Below are 14,869 nucleotides of genomic sequence, written 5' to 3'. Positions count from 1 at the left end.
TCACTGGTCCGGAGCCGGGGTCCTCTGGGCCGCGGCGGGGGAGGCGGGGTCCGGCGGGCCCTCCCCTTCCCCCGGGGGGTCCCCGTCGCCCCGCTTCCCGGCCGGGGCCTCCAGCCTGCCGAGCCTCTGCTTCACCTTGATCTGGCTGGCGCCGAACTCGGCCAGCAGCCTGGCAAAGCGCGTCTGCAGGCCGTCCAGGGCGGCCGCCAGCCGGTCGACCTTCTCTTCCAGGTCGCGGGGGGCGGGCCCGGCCCCGGCCGCCTCCTCGTCGATCAGGTTGTCCTTCAGCAGGATCTGCCTCCCCTTCTCCTCCAGGGCCTTCTTGGCCTCGGGGTACTCGGCGAGAGCCTCCATCAGGTCGTCCTTGGACAGGCAGAAGAGGTCGGAGTAGCCGATGCTGCGGATGTTGGCCGTGCGGCGGTTCCCGGCCCGGCTGCCCTCGATGTTGAGGATGCTGATCTCCCCGAAGTAGCCGCCGTCGCCCAGGACGACGAACTGGGTCACGCCGTCCTCGGCCACCACGGCCAGCCTGCCCTCCTTGATGATGTACATCTCGCGGCCGACGTCGCCCTTCTTGCAGATGTAGTCCCCGGGGCTGAAGACGGCGGGCCTCAGCTTGAGCACCAGCTCCACCAGCAGCCCCGCCTCGCAGTCCTGGAAGATGCGCACCTTCTTCAGCGTGTCCAGGTGGACGTTGATGGCGATCTCGGCCTTGAGCTTGTCGGGGAGGTTCTTCAGGACCTCCTTCTCGTCCACCGTCTTCTCGTTGGCGCGCAGATAGTCGAACCACTTGACGACGCGGGCCTCCAGGTCCTCGGTCACCTTCCGGAAGTGCATGTACTGCTTGACGGCGTCCACCTTGGCCTGGAAGTCGGCCCTGGAGGCGTTCACGTTGGAGATGGTGGAGCCGACGTTGCCCACGATGGTGGCGAAGATCAGCACCCCCACCAGGAAGTCGGCCACCACGAAGAGGAACTCTTCGTCCCGGACCGGGGGCGGGGTCTCCCCGATGGTGGTCAGGGTCAGGGTGGACCAGTAGAGGCTGTAGATGTACTTCCTGGACAGGCGCCCGTACTCGGGGACGGACACGTTGGGGTAGACCCACGAGTCGGTCCCGAAGCCGATGAGCTTGGAGATGGCGAAGTAGACGCAGGCGTTCCAGTGGACGATGACCAGGATGTAGAGCACGAGGATGCCGATGCGGAAGCCGTTGGGGTAGTCGGTCCTGGTCTCGGTGCGGTCGAAGAACTCGAACAGCCGGGCCGCCTTGAGCAGCCGGTTGAAGCGCAGCTCCGGGAAGTTCATCCCCAGCCGGACGTAGGCCAGGTCCGTGGGCAGCAGCGACAGCACGTCCAGCTTGAACTGCCGGCTCCCCGTGTAGCGCCGCCTCAGCCTCTCGGGCTCTCGGACCAGGAGTCCCTGTTCCAGGAAGCCTGCCCGGTGGGGTGGGGGGGGGGGGAGGAGGAGGGCAAAAGGCAGGAGGGGAGGTGGAGGAGGAAGAGGGCAGAAAGGAGAAAGGGGGAGGGGGAGGAGGAGGGCAAAAAGGAAGAGGGTGAAGAGGAGGACGACGGTGAGATGGAGGAGGACGGTGGAGAGGAGAAGGAAGAGGGTAAAAAGGAGGAAGAGGAGGATGGTGAGGTGGAGAGGAGGAGAGGAAGGTGGGGACAGAAGAGGAGGGAGACGAAGGGGAGGAAGATGTCAAGCAGGGATGCGCCAAGAGGAACTGAACTCTGACCGGCCTTCTTGAGCTGACGGTGCCCTGGAAGCCGTGCCCGCCTCCGAGGGGCCCCGCGGTCTTCCAGCCGGGACTCCGGACCTTGGACGCTGAGACCGGAGATCCCCGTGACCCCAGCCGGCTTCTGGGAGTGGGGGGGGGGTGCGGCCAGAAGCGCCCGCTGCCACGGGAACGGAGGTCCTCGCCCTCTTCCAGCCCCCCCCGCCAACCTCGAAGCCGGCAGGCGTTCCAGCCGGGCCGGCGGTGGTCACCTGGCCAGCCGCGGGTGACGGCCCCGGGGCCTCACCGGCCGCAGGCTGGGAAGGAGAGACCGGGAACGGACACCGAAAGGTCGTTCCCCCGAATCTAGGAACCCTTGGGGCTTTTGTCCCAAACCCTGGCAAGGCAGGCCGGTCTTCTGGGTCAAACGGCAAGATGATTCCGCCTTGGGACTCGGCAAGGCCCGGACCCCCCCAGGCACGGGGGATGCCGGTCCCGCAATCCCGGCTCCTGGAAAACAGGAGCTTCTGGACCCGCGGAGCAGAAATTCCATTCCGGCCAGGAACCCGTCTGCCCCGAACCCGCAGAAGGCTCACCTGTCCTGGCCCGGATGAAGGAGTCACAGACATAAACGGCGTCGGCTGCGTAATCCAGGACCAGCCACATCATCAGGTGGTCGGTCTGAAGTTCGTCGAAGCAGGATCTGGGCGAGCGCAACCCCAAGTGAGTCACCCTCGGGCCCAGGGTGGGCGGGACGTCCCGGGGCCGAGCGTTCTCGGGTTACCGCCGCGGCGCCGAGAAGCGCCGCGGCCTCGTGGAGAGGGCGCGGACCCGGGAGTCAGAGGACCTGAGTTCTAATCCCGGCCTGCCACGTGCCTCCTTGTCCTGGGGTAAATCACCTCACTTCTCTGTGCCTCAATTCCCGCGTCTGTAAAATGGGGATCCGATACCCGTTCTTCCTACTTGGACTCGGAGCCCCGTGTGGGACCTGATTAACCTGCATCTACCCCAGTGCTTGGTACCGTGTTTAGTACGGAGTCAGCACCTCACGAATACCGCACTTATCACGAACACTGGCCGGGCAAAGTCGGAGCGTGCCGCCTTCCGGATCTTCATCAGTAATGATGATAGCGACGCGGTGTTTGTCAAGCACTGCGCTAGTCGCTGCGGCAGATACAAGTTATTTAGATAAGACCTAGTCCCCGCCCCACATGGGGCTCGTGGACTACAGGGGAGGGAGAGCAGGTATTTCACCTCCATTTTACAGACGGGGAAACTGAAGAACAGAGAAGTAACTTGCCAAGGCCACGCTGGCAGAGCCGGGATGGGAACCCAGGCGCCCTGGCTCCCGCACCCCCGCTCTTTCCGCTCGGCCACTCTGCTTCTCTCCGAGTAACCCCGCCGCGGCCCGCTTCGCCCGTGACCTGAGCCCACCGGGTGAGTCTGGGCACGGCCCCCGACCTCGATCCCGGGCGGAGCCCGCCCCCAAAGGCGCGTCCTCGGCTTCCGTCTCCCCCGACCGCGAAGCGACCGCGGTAACCACCGCCTTCCCTCCGGCCACCGGAGACCCCCCCGCTCCAGCACGCTCTGCGCCCTCCACATTGCCTCCCCAAGAACGGGCATGGCTCCCCTCCACCCCATCGGGTCGCCTCTCTAACCACGGCCCCCTGCTGATCGTGCTTTTCATTTCGCGTCCTTGTGTTTTCCGTGCCTTTGACGTTTTATCGTTCCGTGGCTCCAGATGTGTCCGTCTCCAGCCCCTTCTCCCCTAGTTTTACTCGTAGATTGTGAGTCGCCGGAGAGACAGGGCCTGCGGCTAATTCCCAAGTGCGTATTCTTTCCCGTGGCCTAGTGCACTGACCTGCACACGGTAAGCGCTTTAATAAATGCTATCACGCTCACCAACGCTCATCCAGACGGGCCTCCCCGGGACCCGGTGTTTCGTTCTCCTCCGGAACCCAAACCCCTTCTCCAAGGAAGACTTAGATTCCGGGTCTACTCCCGTAGGGCCCGAGGAACCCCCACCGTCCGCTCCTGCCCTGCCGTGATCCATCGGGACAAGAGACATCACGATTATGGTATTGGTTAAGCGCTCACTGTGTTCCGGGCACTATTCTAAGCGCCCGCATCCTTTTCTATCTTCTTCGGTGTTCCTTTTTAGCCAAGAGTATTGAGCCTCCAGCCCGAAGAGGCTGAACTGAATCAATCGATTGATGCTGTCTATCGACCGCTCGCTATACACAGAAAACTGTAACTAAGTGCTGGGGAGAGCGCAGTTAAGTTGGCAGACGAGTATCCCGCCCTCGAGGAGGTCTCCGTCTAGTTGAGGAGACAGACGCTAAAATTACTCACAGAACAGAGTATAAGGATATGGGCTTAAGCGCTGCGGGGGTTGGGCGAGTATCAAAACGCTTAAAGAGTACAGAGCCAAGTACGTGGGTGACACAGAAGTCAAGGCTTCTAATCATCTCTTTTACTACCGTTTATCCTCACTTCTCTCCCACTTCAACCCAACCCTCACACTCAAGCCTACTTACTTGCCTCACTCTCCCCCCCACCCTCCTCTCAACCCTTTGCTCACGGCCTCCCTCCCGCCAGCTACGCTTGCCTGTAATTCGTTTTACCGTCGGTCTCCCCCGCTAGACTATAAGCCCCTTAAGGACAGAAATCGTGTCAAACGACTGTATTGTATCCTCGCGAGCTCACGGTCCGGTGCTCCGCTTTCGTTCATTCTGTCGGTCGTGTTTGTCGAGGGCTTACTGTGTGCAGACCGCTGTACTAAGCGCTTGGGAAGTAGCGACGGATGGAGACGATCCCTGCCCACAGTGGGTTCACAGTCTGGAAGGGGGGAGACGATAGGCATCGAAACAGGTAAACGGGCGTCGGTAGCATCATTATAAATAGAATTTTAGATATCTGCACATCATTAAGAATAGAATTCCAATTATAAATACGTACATATATACACAAGTGCCTCGGGGTGGGGAAAGGGGGTAGAGCAAAGGGAGCGAGTCGGGGTGATGGGGAGGGGGAGCTGAGGAAAAGGGGGGCTTAGTCCGGGAAGCCTCCTGGAGGAGGTGAGCTCTCAGTGGGTCTTTGAAGGGGGGAAGTGCGCTTTGAAGAGGGAGGGCCTTCCAGGCCAGAGGTGGGACGTGGGTCAGGGGGTCGACGGCGGGACGGGAGAGAACGAGGAACAGCGAGGAGGTGAGCGGCGGAAGAGCGGAGTGTGCGGGCCGGGCTGGAGAAGGAGAGAAGGGAGGTGAGGTGGGAGGGGGCCGGGGGATGGAGAGCTCTGAAGCCGGGAGTGAGGGGTCTTGGCTTGCCGAAGTGAGGGTTCGACAGTCCAGTGCTCAGGGTCAGACCTCCTCACTCCAGCCCCAGGCCCGGGCCTTCTGGAAGGGATGAGTCCTTACCTGCACACCAGCAAGCACCAGTTGTAGAAGACCGGGATGGCGATGACCATCAGCCATCTGTAATACAGGTTGCTGGATGGGTCGATCACAAAGATTTCCTTCCTCTTTCTGGAAAGGGAACGTGGTCGCCTGCGTGCGGGCCCCCCAGGTCGCTTCGGCCAGAGTTCCCGGCTCGGTCCGATCGTCCCCGCCCTCGTACCCCGCCAGCCGGGGAGCCTAGATCCTCTAAGAGCCCCCGCGAGGGATCTCCTCCAGGCTCCTCCTGTTAGGCCTCGGTCCAAGGACAGTTTTCAGTGGCCTGGGTGTCATCCTACCCCCTGGCCATAGCATGGGCCACGTGGGGGAGAGTGCGGGCCAGAGCTGAGGTCAAGCACCTCTCTCCCGTACTTACCGGACCCCGTCCAGCAGGCTCCAGCGCCACGGGCTCTGCCCTCAAGAGGGGCACTGAGCCTGTCAAGTTTCTCCCAGACAAGGACCATACTGTGTACTGGTGGTTTCATTTTCCTTAGCCCCCGGGGCTATGTAATAGGCCACCGGCCCCATGGTGCGTGCCTCCTGGAGACACCGGGGCCCTCTGGGGAAGCTAGAGCCTTCAGAGGACGCTGGGCCGGTGCCCTCCGGGGTCGCTAGAGCCAGACCTCTTCCTCGCTCTTGGCTACGGCCAGGAGGACGTTGAGCCAGGGACCCCAGCGCCAGCTTCCCTGGAAAGGCAGGCATCTACATTCCTGACCCGTCACTCCCAGGCCGCTCTCTGCCGCTCTCCCGGATGGCAGCTTCTTTGAGCTCCCGTCTCTGAACCGGGCGGAGGCCGCACCTCATCTTCCCCAACTGGTGCCGAGGGAGGAGGGCAGGGTGTCCCGCCACCTCGGCGTATCCCGCCTGCTCTCCTGGTTTCGGGTCCCGACTCTCCCCACCTCCACCCCCGAGCAGGGAATAGATTCCCCCTCCGGAGGGCTGGGCTTGGGATGGCGGGGGAACAAATGAGCTGGGAGGGGGAGACCCCAGCCCGGGCAGATCCCCCCCACCCCCCGGGGCCCTCCCACCCGGGGTCCCATCCACCGGACCCTCCACCTGGAGAGCCGGAGTGGACGGGAACCTAGTTACGCGGTACACCCGCCGGCACTTACTCCTCCTCTTTCTTCTCTTCCGTCTTCTTCCCCTGCTCCTTTTTGCTGTGGGATAAACGGGAGGCATTTAGCGGCTTTAGACCCCGGTGAGGCTGCCCCAGGGTCTGGGGTGGGGGGCTGGGGGAGAGGGAGGAGGGAGTTTGGAGGTTGGACTAGCCAGGTGGAGCGGAGAAGTTTCCCAACATCCCGGTTCGGGCCTAGAACCGATCGATCGCATGGGACGGGGCAGGGCCCCTGCCCGGTGCCGATGGCCAGGCCGGGCTCCCGCTCATCACACAGCCTCACCTCCGATCTTGCTCAGCGTTTAGCTCGGTAAGTGACCCAAGAGTTCAGAGTTTAACCTCCTAAGCCGAAGGCACCCTAAGCAGCGTGGCTTAGAGCCTAGAGCACGGGCCTGGGAGTCAGAAGGACCCGGGCTCTGATCCCCGCTCCGCTGTGTGACCTTGGACAAGTAACTTCACTTCTCTGAACCTCAGTTACCTCATCTGTAAAAGGGGGATCTAAACAGTGAACCCTATATGGGACAGGGCCTGTGTTCAACCTGAATAACTTGTAATCTACCCCAGTGCTCAGAACAGTGCTTGACACATAGTAGGTGCTCAAGAAGTATTATCAGAAGGTACCTGCTCCGGTTGAAGCTGTGCGGGCAAGAGGACGCGTGAGATTGCAGGTGGAACGAGTTAGTCTTATTTATTGAGCACTTACTGTGTGCAGAGCACTGAACTGAGCGTTTGGGAAAGTACAGGGTAACAATATAATGGACACATTCCCCGCCTTCGGTGAGCTTACAGTCTAGCCGGGGAGACGGACGTTATTATAAATTACAAATATGTACACGAGTGCTGCGCGGGGAGGGGCCGGCATCCGAGTCGCCCGCTCAGAGGTGGGAGCTGAAGCCACGGGAGAAGATTAACCTCCAGGGACCCCGCAAGCCCCTCGTGGGTAAGGAGTACGCCTACCGACTCTTCTGACCTGCATTCTCCCAACCGCCTAGTTCAGTGCTCAGCCCGTAGCGAGCGCTCAACAGATAAGCACCGATCCATTGGCTGAAATGAAGATGAAGGGAGGAGAGTCGGGAACCCAGAAAATGCCTTTTTGATGGTATCCGTCAGGCGCTTACTACGGGCCAGACACCGTACCGAGCACCGGGGCAGATACGGGCTAATCAGGTCGGACACGGTCCGTGTCCCACATAGGGTTGGCCGCCTAAATCCTCATTTTACAGATGAGGTAACTGAGGCACAGAGGAGTAAAGTGACTTGCCCAAGGTCACGCAACAGACCTTGGAGTTGCAGCCAGAATTAGAACCCAGGTCCCTCTGATTCCCAGGCCCGGGCTCCGTCCACTGGGCCGTGCGGCTAGAGGCATTCCCACTCAGTGGGTGAGGGACCGAAAGAACTCCAAAAGAGCAGTCAGAGAGGTAGGAGGGAAGCAGGATAAAAGCGCGTTGGGGAAACCGAGATTAAAGATCTGTTTCCGGAAGGAGGGAGGGGTATCTGGTGTCAGAGGCAGCCGAGGGGTCAAGGAGGATTGGGATCGAGATGGTTGGACTTTGCGGGGAGGGGGTCCTCGGTGACCTCGGAGGGGAGACAGCGGGGGCCGAAACCAGACCCAAGAGCGTCAAGAAGGGAGCTGGAGGAGAGGAAGTGGAGGCCGCGGATTCGGCTAGGCAGCTGTAGCTAGAGGGAGCGGTGAGGCAGGGGATTTATTGATGATCATAATAATGTCGGTATTTGTTAAGCGCTCACTATGTGCAGAGCACTGTTCTAAGCGCTGGGGTAGATAGAGGGGAATCAAGTCGTCCCACGTGAGGCTCACGGTTAATCCCCATTTTACAGATGAGGGAACCGAGGCACGGAGAAGTTAAGCGACTCGCCCACGGTCACCCAGCTGACAAGAGGCAGAGCCGGGAGTCGAACCCATGACCTCCGACTCCGAAGCCCGGGCTCTGTCCACTGAGTTGAGCGTGCTCGCCGACCCAAGCGAAGCATCTTCAGAGAAGACGGGGGTCGAGGAGAGGAGAAACCGCCCCCCCCGAGCCGGGAGTCCCGGTGCCCCTCTCCCCACGCCCCTCCCAGAGATCATCTCCGGCCGAGGCCGGACAGAAAGTCGTTCCCGGGACAGTCGCTTCAGCTCACGCACCGGAGCCGAGGCCCTGGAATTCGGCCCCACGATCTATTCCCGGAACAGGCCGGCCCGGGCTCTGCCGCTCTATCTCTCCAGCGGGGAGGACGGCCAGGAAAACACCCCTTCACCCCCGAAAGAGCTTCTCCTCCAGAAGGAGACAGAAGCAGAGGGTCGAGGCTCCGGGGATCCCCCGGTCGGATGTCGGAGCGGTGAGCCGGCCGAACCGGGGGCCCCGCCGGACACGTCCAGGCCGGACGTGACCTTCGTCTCCTCCGTGACTTCCCTTCGAAGGGCTGGGAAATGGACGGAGACACGCTCCTCGTTCTCCAGCTCCGCGCCGAGAATGCACGCCGAGCCCTCTGACTGGGCAGAAAAAATATCTCTTCCGAATCCCGCATCCGGATGCCCCTCGGGGAAAGCCGCGAGGAAGATGGCGGAGGGCCCGGGGGTGGGGGGGGCCGGGGCTGCCGGACGGGCGGGCCGGCCGCGGGCAACCCCGCCCGCTGCCGACTCCCAGCGTTCTACCTTCCGAGCGGCCGGCGCGGCGCATCGCGCCGGGTGGGCGCTCGGCAGATACCTTTACCGCTATCACAGCAGCTTGGGAACGACCACGGCCGTCCGGGTGGCGGAGGGTCGCCGAAAGGGACCGGTCGGCGGGGGCCGGATGGCGGTCGGCAACGTCTGCGGGCCGAAGGGTCGAGAAGGCGGGAAGGAGAGCCGGGTCGGGAAGCGGCGTGGCTCCGTGGAAGGAGCACGGGCTTAGGAGTCAAAGGTCATGGGTTCTGATCTCGGCTCCGCCACCCGCCAGCCGCGTGGCTTGGGGGAAGTCACCTGACTTCTCGGAGCCTCGGTTACTTCGTCTGGGAAACGGGGATGGAGACCGTGAGCCTCACGTGGGACAACCCGATTACCCCGTATCTACCCCAGCGCTCGGGACAGTGCTCGGCACAGAGTGAGCGCTCAACAAATACCGTATCATTACGATCATCATCATCATCATCTCCCATCCTGGGTTCCCGGAGGCCGAGCGACGGAGTCACTCGGGCGTGTCCATCCGCTCAGGAAGAGGCGGACTGTGGGAGCAGTTCACCCACTCATTCGGTCGTATTTATTGAGCGCTTACTGCGGGCAGAGCGCTGTACTAAGCGCTCGGGAGAGTACAACGCAATAAGCGCACGCCTTCCCCGCCCACGAGGAGCTCACAGCCTAGAGGCGGGAGACAGATGATAAAATAAATTCCGCATATGGGCAGATGTGAAACTTGAGTGGCGAATAGGCAGCCCCTCCCAACCCGCCGCCTGTGTCCCCGACTGAGCCGACGGGGCGAGGGGCTGAAGCCCCGGGGGACGGGGAGGAGCAGAGGTGGGACCCGCCGGACCTAGAGGAGTCAGAGGGGTTGCGAGAGGAGGGGTTGGGGACGGAGATCAGGCCGCCCCGAGCGGGCACGGAGGTACTTACTCTCGGTTGGCGTCGTGGCAGTTGTTGGCGTTATATCCGGCCAGAGGCCAGGGGCTGCTAGGAAGGAAAGAGAGCGGAGGCATGGAGGAGGCGTGGGCCGGCCGGGGCTCCACAAACCTCCCGCTCCGGCCACCGTCTGCCACCCGGGGAGCGGCACGGCCCTGCCCCCTTCCCCCTGCCCGGGGGAGCCTCGTTGGGGTGCGGCGGGTAGAGAGACGGACCGGGGGAGAGAGGATAAACGCAAGTGGCGCTGCCTAAGTGGGAACGCGAAGGAACGTGTGTGAGTTTGAGTGGAAGGGTAGTGAGCGTGGGAGACTGTGTGTGTGTGTGACCGCGGCAGAGTGCAGGAAGGTACCTGTACCTCGAGCCCAGCCGTAGGCGTGAGTTTCTATCAGCGCATTCGATTCGATCGTATTTATCGAGCGCTTACCGCGTACAGGGCACCGTACTAAATGCACGAGCGTCAGTCAACTAATCACACCGTGCGTGAGCGTGCGTGCGCAGGCATCCGGCTACGGCAGCCATCGCTCTCTCCTTCTGGACCGAGAGGTTATTTTCGGTCCTCGACGGCCAGTGCCGAGCCCCCCGCCCGGTACGACGGCCACGTCCGGCCCTCTCCGGGCTGAGGCGGGGCCCGGGGTCGGAGCTGGGGCGGGGAGGCCGGGCGTTCGGGGGACCGAGGGGCCGGGGGGCGGGCGTGGGGGTGATTCTCCCCCCGGCCCCGGCCCGGGGCAACGCCGCCCGGCCCGTTTCGATCGGCTCCGGAGGTGTCGAGCCGCGGGCCCGGGGGAGGAAGGGGAAGCCGACGACCCCTCGCCCGGGAGGGCTCAAGGATGGGCGGTCGGGGAGACGCCCCGGTGCCCGACCCGGTCCTCCCGGTGCTAGGCCGGACAATGCCGGGGGAGGCCGGTGCCTAAGTAGAGCCGGCGTCAGGGGGCCGGCGCTGGGGGAGCCAGCTCCGAGGTGACCCTCCGCACTCCGCCTGCCGTGCGACTCCTCTGGGAAGCCTTCCCAGCCCGGCCCCGTTCCACGGGGCTCCGCGACCTGGGGCTGGCTGGGGCGGAAGGACGCATTTCCCCCCCAGCCCGTGTCCTCCTCAACCTCTTCCCTCTGACCGGAAGCCCCTCGCAAGGGAGTCGGAAGGACCTGGGTTCTAATCCTGTAAAACGGGGATTGAGACCGTGAGCTAGCGTAGCGGACTCCGCAGGGAGGGACCGCAGAGGCCGGGAACCCGGTGGGGGAATTCGGGGACGAGGTGGGCGGTAGGGGGAATGGCGAGGGAGGGGACCTGGGCTCCCGGCCCACCCCCCGCCCGGCCCCCCCCCCCCAGCGAGCCTCTTACCTCCGCCGGCCTCCGGTCTGGTGGCTTTCGTCTCGCCCGGGCTCTCCCCTCGGCTCCGCCCCACGAAAACGCTCCAGGAAGGAATCCAGGCGACGCGCCGGAGGAGGAGGACGATGCAGGCTTCTGGCCAGCCAGGCCCGGAGCCAGGCCCAGGAGGGTAAACCCCACCTGCCTCCCGGGAAGGAGCGGACTCAGTGCGTGCCCGCTTCCCCGGGAGCCCCCGGCGGTAGCCCCGGGCCAGCCCAGGATAGACCGGGGATGGGCCCGGGATGGGCCAGGCACAGGCCGGGGGCAGCCCGGGGACGGGTAAGCCGTAGACAAGCCCGGGGCCAGGCTCGGGCCAGGCCGGGGAGACCCCACGCAATCCTTCCTGCCCCCCCCCCAGGCTGGAGGCCCCAGCTCGGCCCTTTCCCCGGGCAGTGAGGAGGCGCGGTCGGGCAGCGGGCAAGCAGTGGAACCGGGATTAGAACCCAGGCGTCTGACTCTTAGGCCCAGGTTCTTTCTGCCTGGCCTCGTTGCCGACCGCCCCCCCTTCTCCCCTCCCTCCCCGACCCCCACCCCCCGGCCTACCCACCTAGGCCCCGGTCGTTTGCCCGACTCGTACCCGGTCGGGTTCCCGGAGCGGGGGTCCCGGAGGGGTTCAGACGGCCCTCGAGGCTCCGCGACGATCACCCGCTGAAGGGCCGGCGACAAGTCCCGGCCCGCAGACGGGGTCCTGTGGAGACAGCTGGCCTTCAGGGACCGTTCTGGAAGCCCCTTCCCCGGAAGGACCACTCAACTGGAGGGCTCAGGCCCCAGCAGCCGGGTAGGGGGTGAGAGGGAAGTGGGCAGAGAGGGATTGGGATGTACCGAAAGAATGAATGAACGGGGACCCCTCCCCCTTGAAGCGTCGGAGCTCTCTGTGGGCAAGGTACGTGTCCGTTTATCATTGTATCGTACTCTCCCAAGTGCTCGGTACAGGGCTCTGCACACAGTAAGTGCTCGACGAGCGCAACCGAATGAAGGACTGCGGGGAAACTGCCCCGCGGACGGGGAGTCTGGGAAAATGAATCAGGCCTCGTGTCAGGTTGGGAGAAGTGACTCTCGGCGTCCCGGCGTCTCCGCGGCCCGCTGAAGATTTGGCTCTGGCGAGGAATGACCGACCCCCTCGAATTTGCTCCTCCAAGACAGACCACGCAAGAACAGTCCGTCGGCTCTCTTCCTCCGCCTCTTCCTATCCACCCTCGCCCCTCTCCCACTGCTACCTAGCCCGCACACTTCGCTCCTCTAATACCAACCTATTCACTATCCCTCGTTCTCGTTCGCCCGGCCACTGACCCTTGACCCACGTCCTCCCTCTGGCCTGGAACTCCCGCCCCTCGGTCTACACCAGACCACCGCCCTCCCCCCCCTCTTCAAAGCCCTCCTAAAATCACCTCCCCTCCGTGAAACCCTCTCCGATGAACCCCTCGTTTCCCCACCCTATCTGCCCTCCCTCCTGTCGTCTGTTACCCTCGAAATACCTTGATGCTCCTCCCGCCGCGGCCCCACGGCACGTACGCGTGAATCCTCGTATCTCCCGCTCCCCTTATCCGTAATTCATTCGAATGTCTGTCTCCCCGACTAGGTTGCGAGCTCCTCGAGGGAAGGGCACGTGTCTGCCCACTCTGTTCTACTGTACTCTCCCAAGCGCTTACTCCGCTCTGCCCGCGGTAAGTGTTCGATAGATTGCGTTGACCGACGGATTGACCAGAGTGGTGCCGGGCATTCTGGATCCCCCGTCCAGACGCGGATAATAATAACCGTGGCATTTGTTAAGCGCTTACTACGCGCCGGGCTCTCTCCTAAGCTCCGGAGTGGATACGAGCAAGGTGGGACACGGTCCCCGTCCCCCCCGGGGCTCACGGTCTTAATCCCCATTTGACGGATGAGGTAGCTGAGGCGCAGAGGAGTGAAGTGGCTTGCCCAAGGTCACACGGCAGACGAGTGGCGGGGCCGGGATCAGAACTCGGGCCAGCGCTCTTAACCGCTAGGCCCCGCCGCTTCTCAAGCCATGAGGAAGTCAGGCTGTTTGCCCAGGGCAACCGTGGGGATGGAGCGGGGTCAGAGAGGAGGAGGATCCGCGTTACCTGCTTTCTGCTGCATCCGTCGCCCCGACCCAGTGCCCTGGCGAGGCCGGGAAGCAGGGCTGGGCGCTGACCCTCGCCATCTTCACCCCGTCCCCACTCCCAGCGGCTTTCCCATGGCAGCTGAATAACGATAACCCTGAAAATAATAACCATAAACGATATTCGTCAAGCCCTTTCCTGAAATCAAGCACTCTTCTAAGCGCTGGGGTTAATACCAGCTAGTCGGGTGGGACCCAGTCCCTGTCCCACATGGGCTCCCGGTCTTAAAGCCCATTTTACAGGTGGGGTCCCTGAGGCCCAGAGCAGTGAAGCGCCTCGCCCGAGGGCACAGCACAGACGTGGGACGGAGCCGGTATTAGAATTCAGGTCCTCCTGACCACCAGGCCCGTGCTCTACCCACAAGGCCGCACTGCGGAGGCTACGGCTGGAGCGGGGCGGGTTGCCCGTGCACCGGTCCTGGCCGGAGGACGGGAGGGGGATGTGATGATCGCCCGCATCCCCAGGGATACTCAAGCAGGCTGAGCGGCGCCCAACATAGACGCTGACTCCGCTAGGATCCTTGAGAAGGTTTCGTTCCGGGGGGGCGGGGGGGGGAAGGAGGCCTCAAACGACCGTCGGGGACGGCCGGCGTCTCTCACATCACCTCGTCACGTTCCAGAGGTCAAGACCAGCTGGGCCTAGAAGCTGGGAATCCCCCGAGGCAGACTCCTCTCGACTGTCAGCTCGCTGCGGGCAGGGCACGTGGCTACCAACTCTTGTACTGTGCTCTCCCAAGCGCTTAGTACAGTGCTCGGCACACAGTAAGCGCTCAATCGATCCATCGGCCAATCAGCGATATTCATTGAGCCCTTACTACGGGTAGAGCACTATATACGAGTTTGAGGAAGCGTGTTGTCCCAACTGTGTCCTAGTTGCTCGTTGCCTTCTTCAGCCCGACGGTGTAGAAGAAACCGTACTGCGTCAGGTTCGCTACGTCTCCTTTATATGGTTTAAAATCGAAAATGTGCTTAAATATGAGCAAAAGACTCCAAATACTAAATGCTCTAGAGAAGATATTTCTAGCCGGGCACCAACTAAAAGTTGGGTTTTGAGGGGGGTTTTCCCTCCTAAATGGTATTCGTTAACCGCTGACTATGTACCGGCACCGTATTAAGCACCGGGGTGGATGAAAGCTGATCGGGATGGACACGGTCCCGTCCCACGTGGGGCTCACGGTCTTAGTCCCCATTTTGCAGATGAGATAACGGAGGCACGGAGAAGTGAGACGACCTGCCCGGGGGCACACGGCGGAGGGACGGGGACCGTAACTTCCGCCTGTGTGTTTTCTCCCGGTGCTCGGTAGAGTGCCGTGCACCCAGAAAGCGCTTAATACATACTTTTCTCACCACAAGTCTCACAGTCTTCGGAGTAAAGAGCCGAAGTGAATCGCTAAGTGTTGTGAAAAGTTGCGGACAGGTGGTTCAGATTGCTATCGTTCTCGTCCGTCTCCCCCCATTAGACCGTGCGCCCGTCGAAGGGCGGGGACCCTCCCTATCTGTTACCGACTTGTAATAGTAATGTTGGTGTTTGTTAAGCGCTTA

The 14,869-nt window shown here is 62.6% G+C and overlaps 1 protein-coding gene across 1 annotated transcript; it reads right to left on the bottom strand.

Moving 5' to 3' along the window:
* On the bottom strand, positions 1 to 13,369 carry CNGA3 (cyclic nucleotide gated channel subunit alpha 3). The gene is made up of 8 exons (XM_029046759.2): positions 13,290 to 13,369; positions 11,756 to 11,896; positions 9,840 to 9,896; positions 6,878 to 6,892; positions 6,255 to 6,299; positions 5,128 to 5,235; positions 2,311 to 2,417; positions 1 to 1,433 (listed from the first exon to the last, which is right to left on the bottom strand). Exons 1-8 carry the CDS (start codon positions 13,367 to 13,369, stop codon positions 1 to 3), a joined length of 1,986 nt encoding a protein of 661 aa, XP_028902592.2.
* Positions 13,370 to 14,869: the final 1,500 nt, after the last annotated feature.

The sequence above is a fragment of the Ornithorhynchus anatinus genome, chromosome 18 (genome assembly GCF_004115215.2).
Source record: "Ornithorhynchus anatinus isolate Pmale09 chromosome 18, mOrnAna1.pri.v4, whole genome shotgun sequence".
Lineage (NCBI taxonomy): Eukaryota > Metazoa > Chordata > Mammalia > Monotremata > Ornithorhynchidae > Ornithorhynchus > Ornithorhynchus anatinus.
The sequence above is the reverse complement of the archived record's forward strand: the minus strand, read 5'-3'. Positions and strand labels throughout refer to the sequence as shown.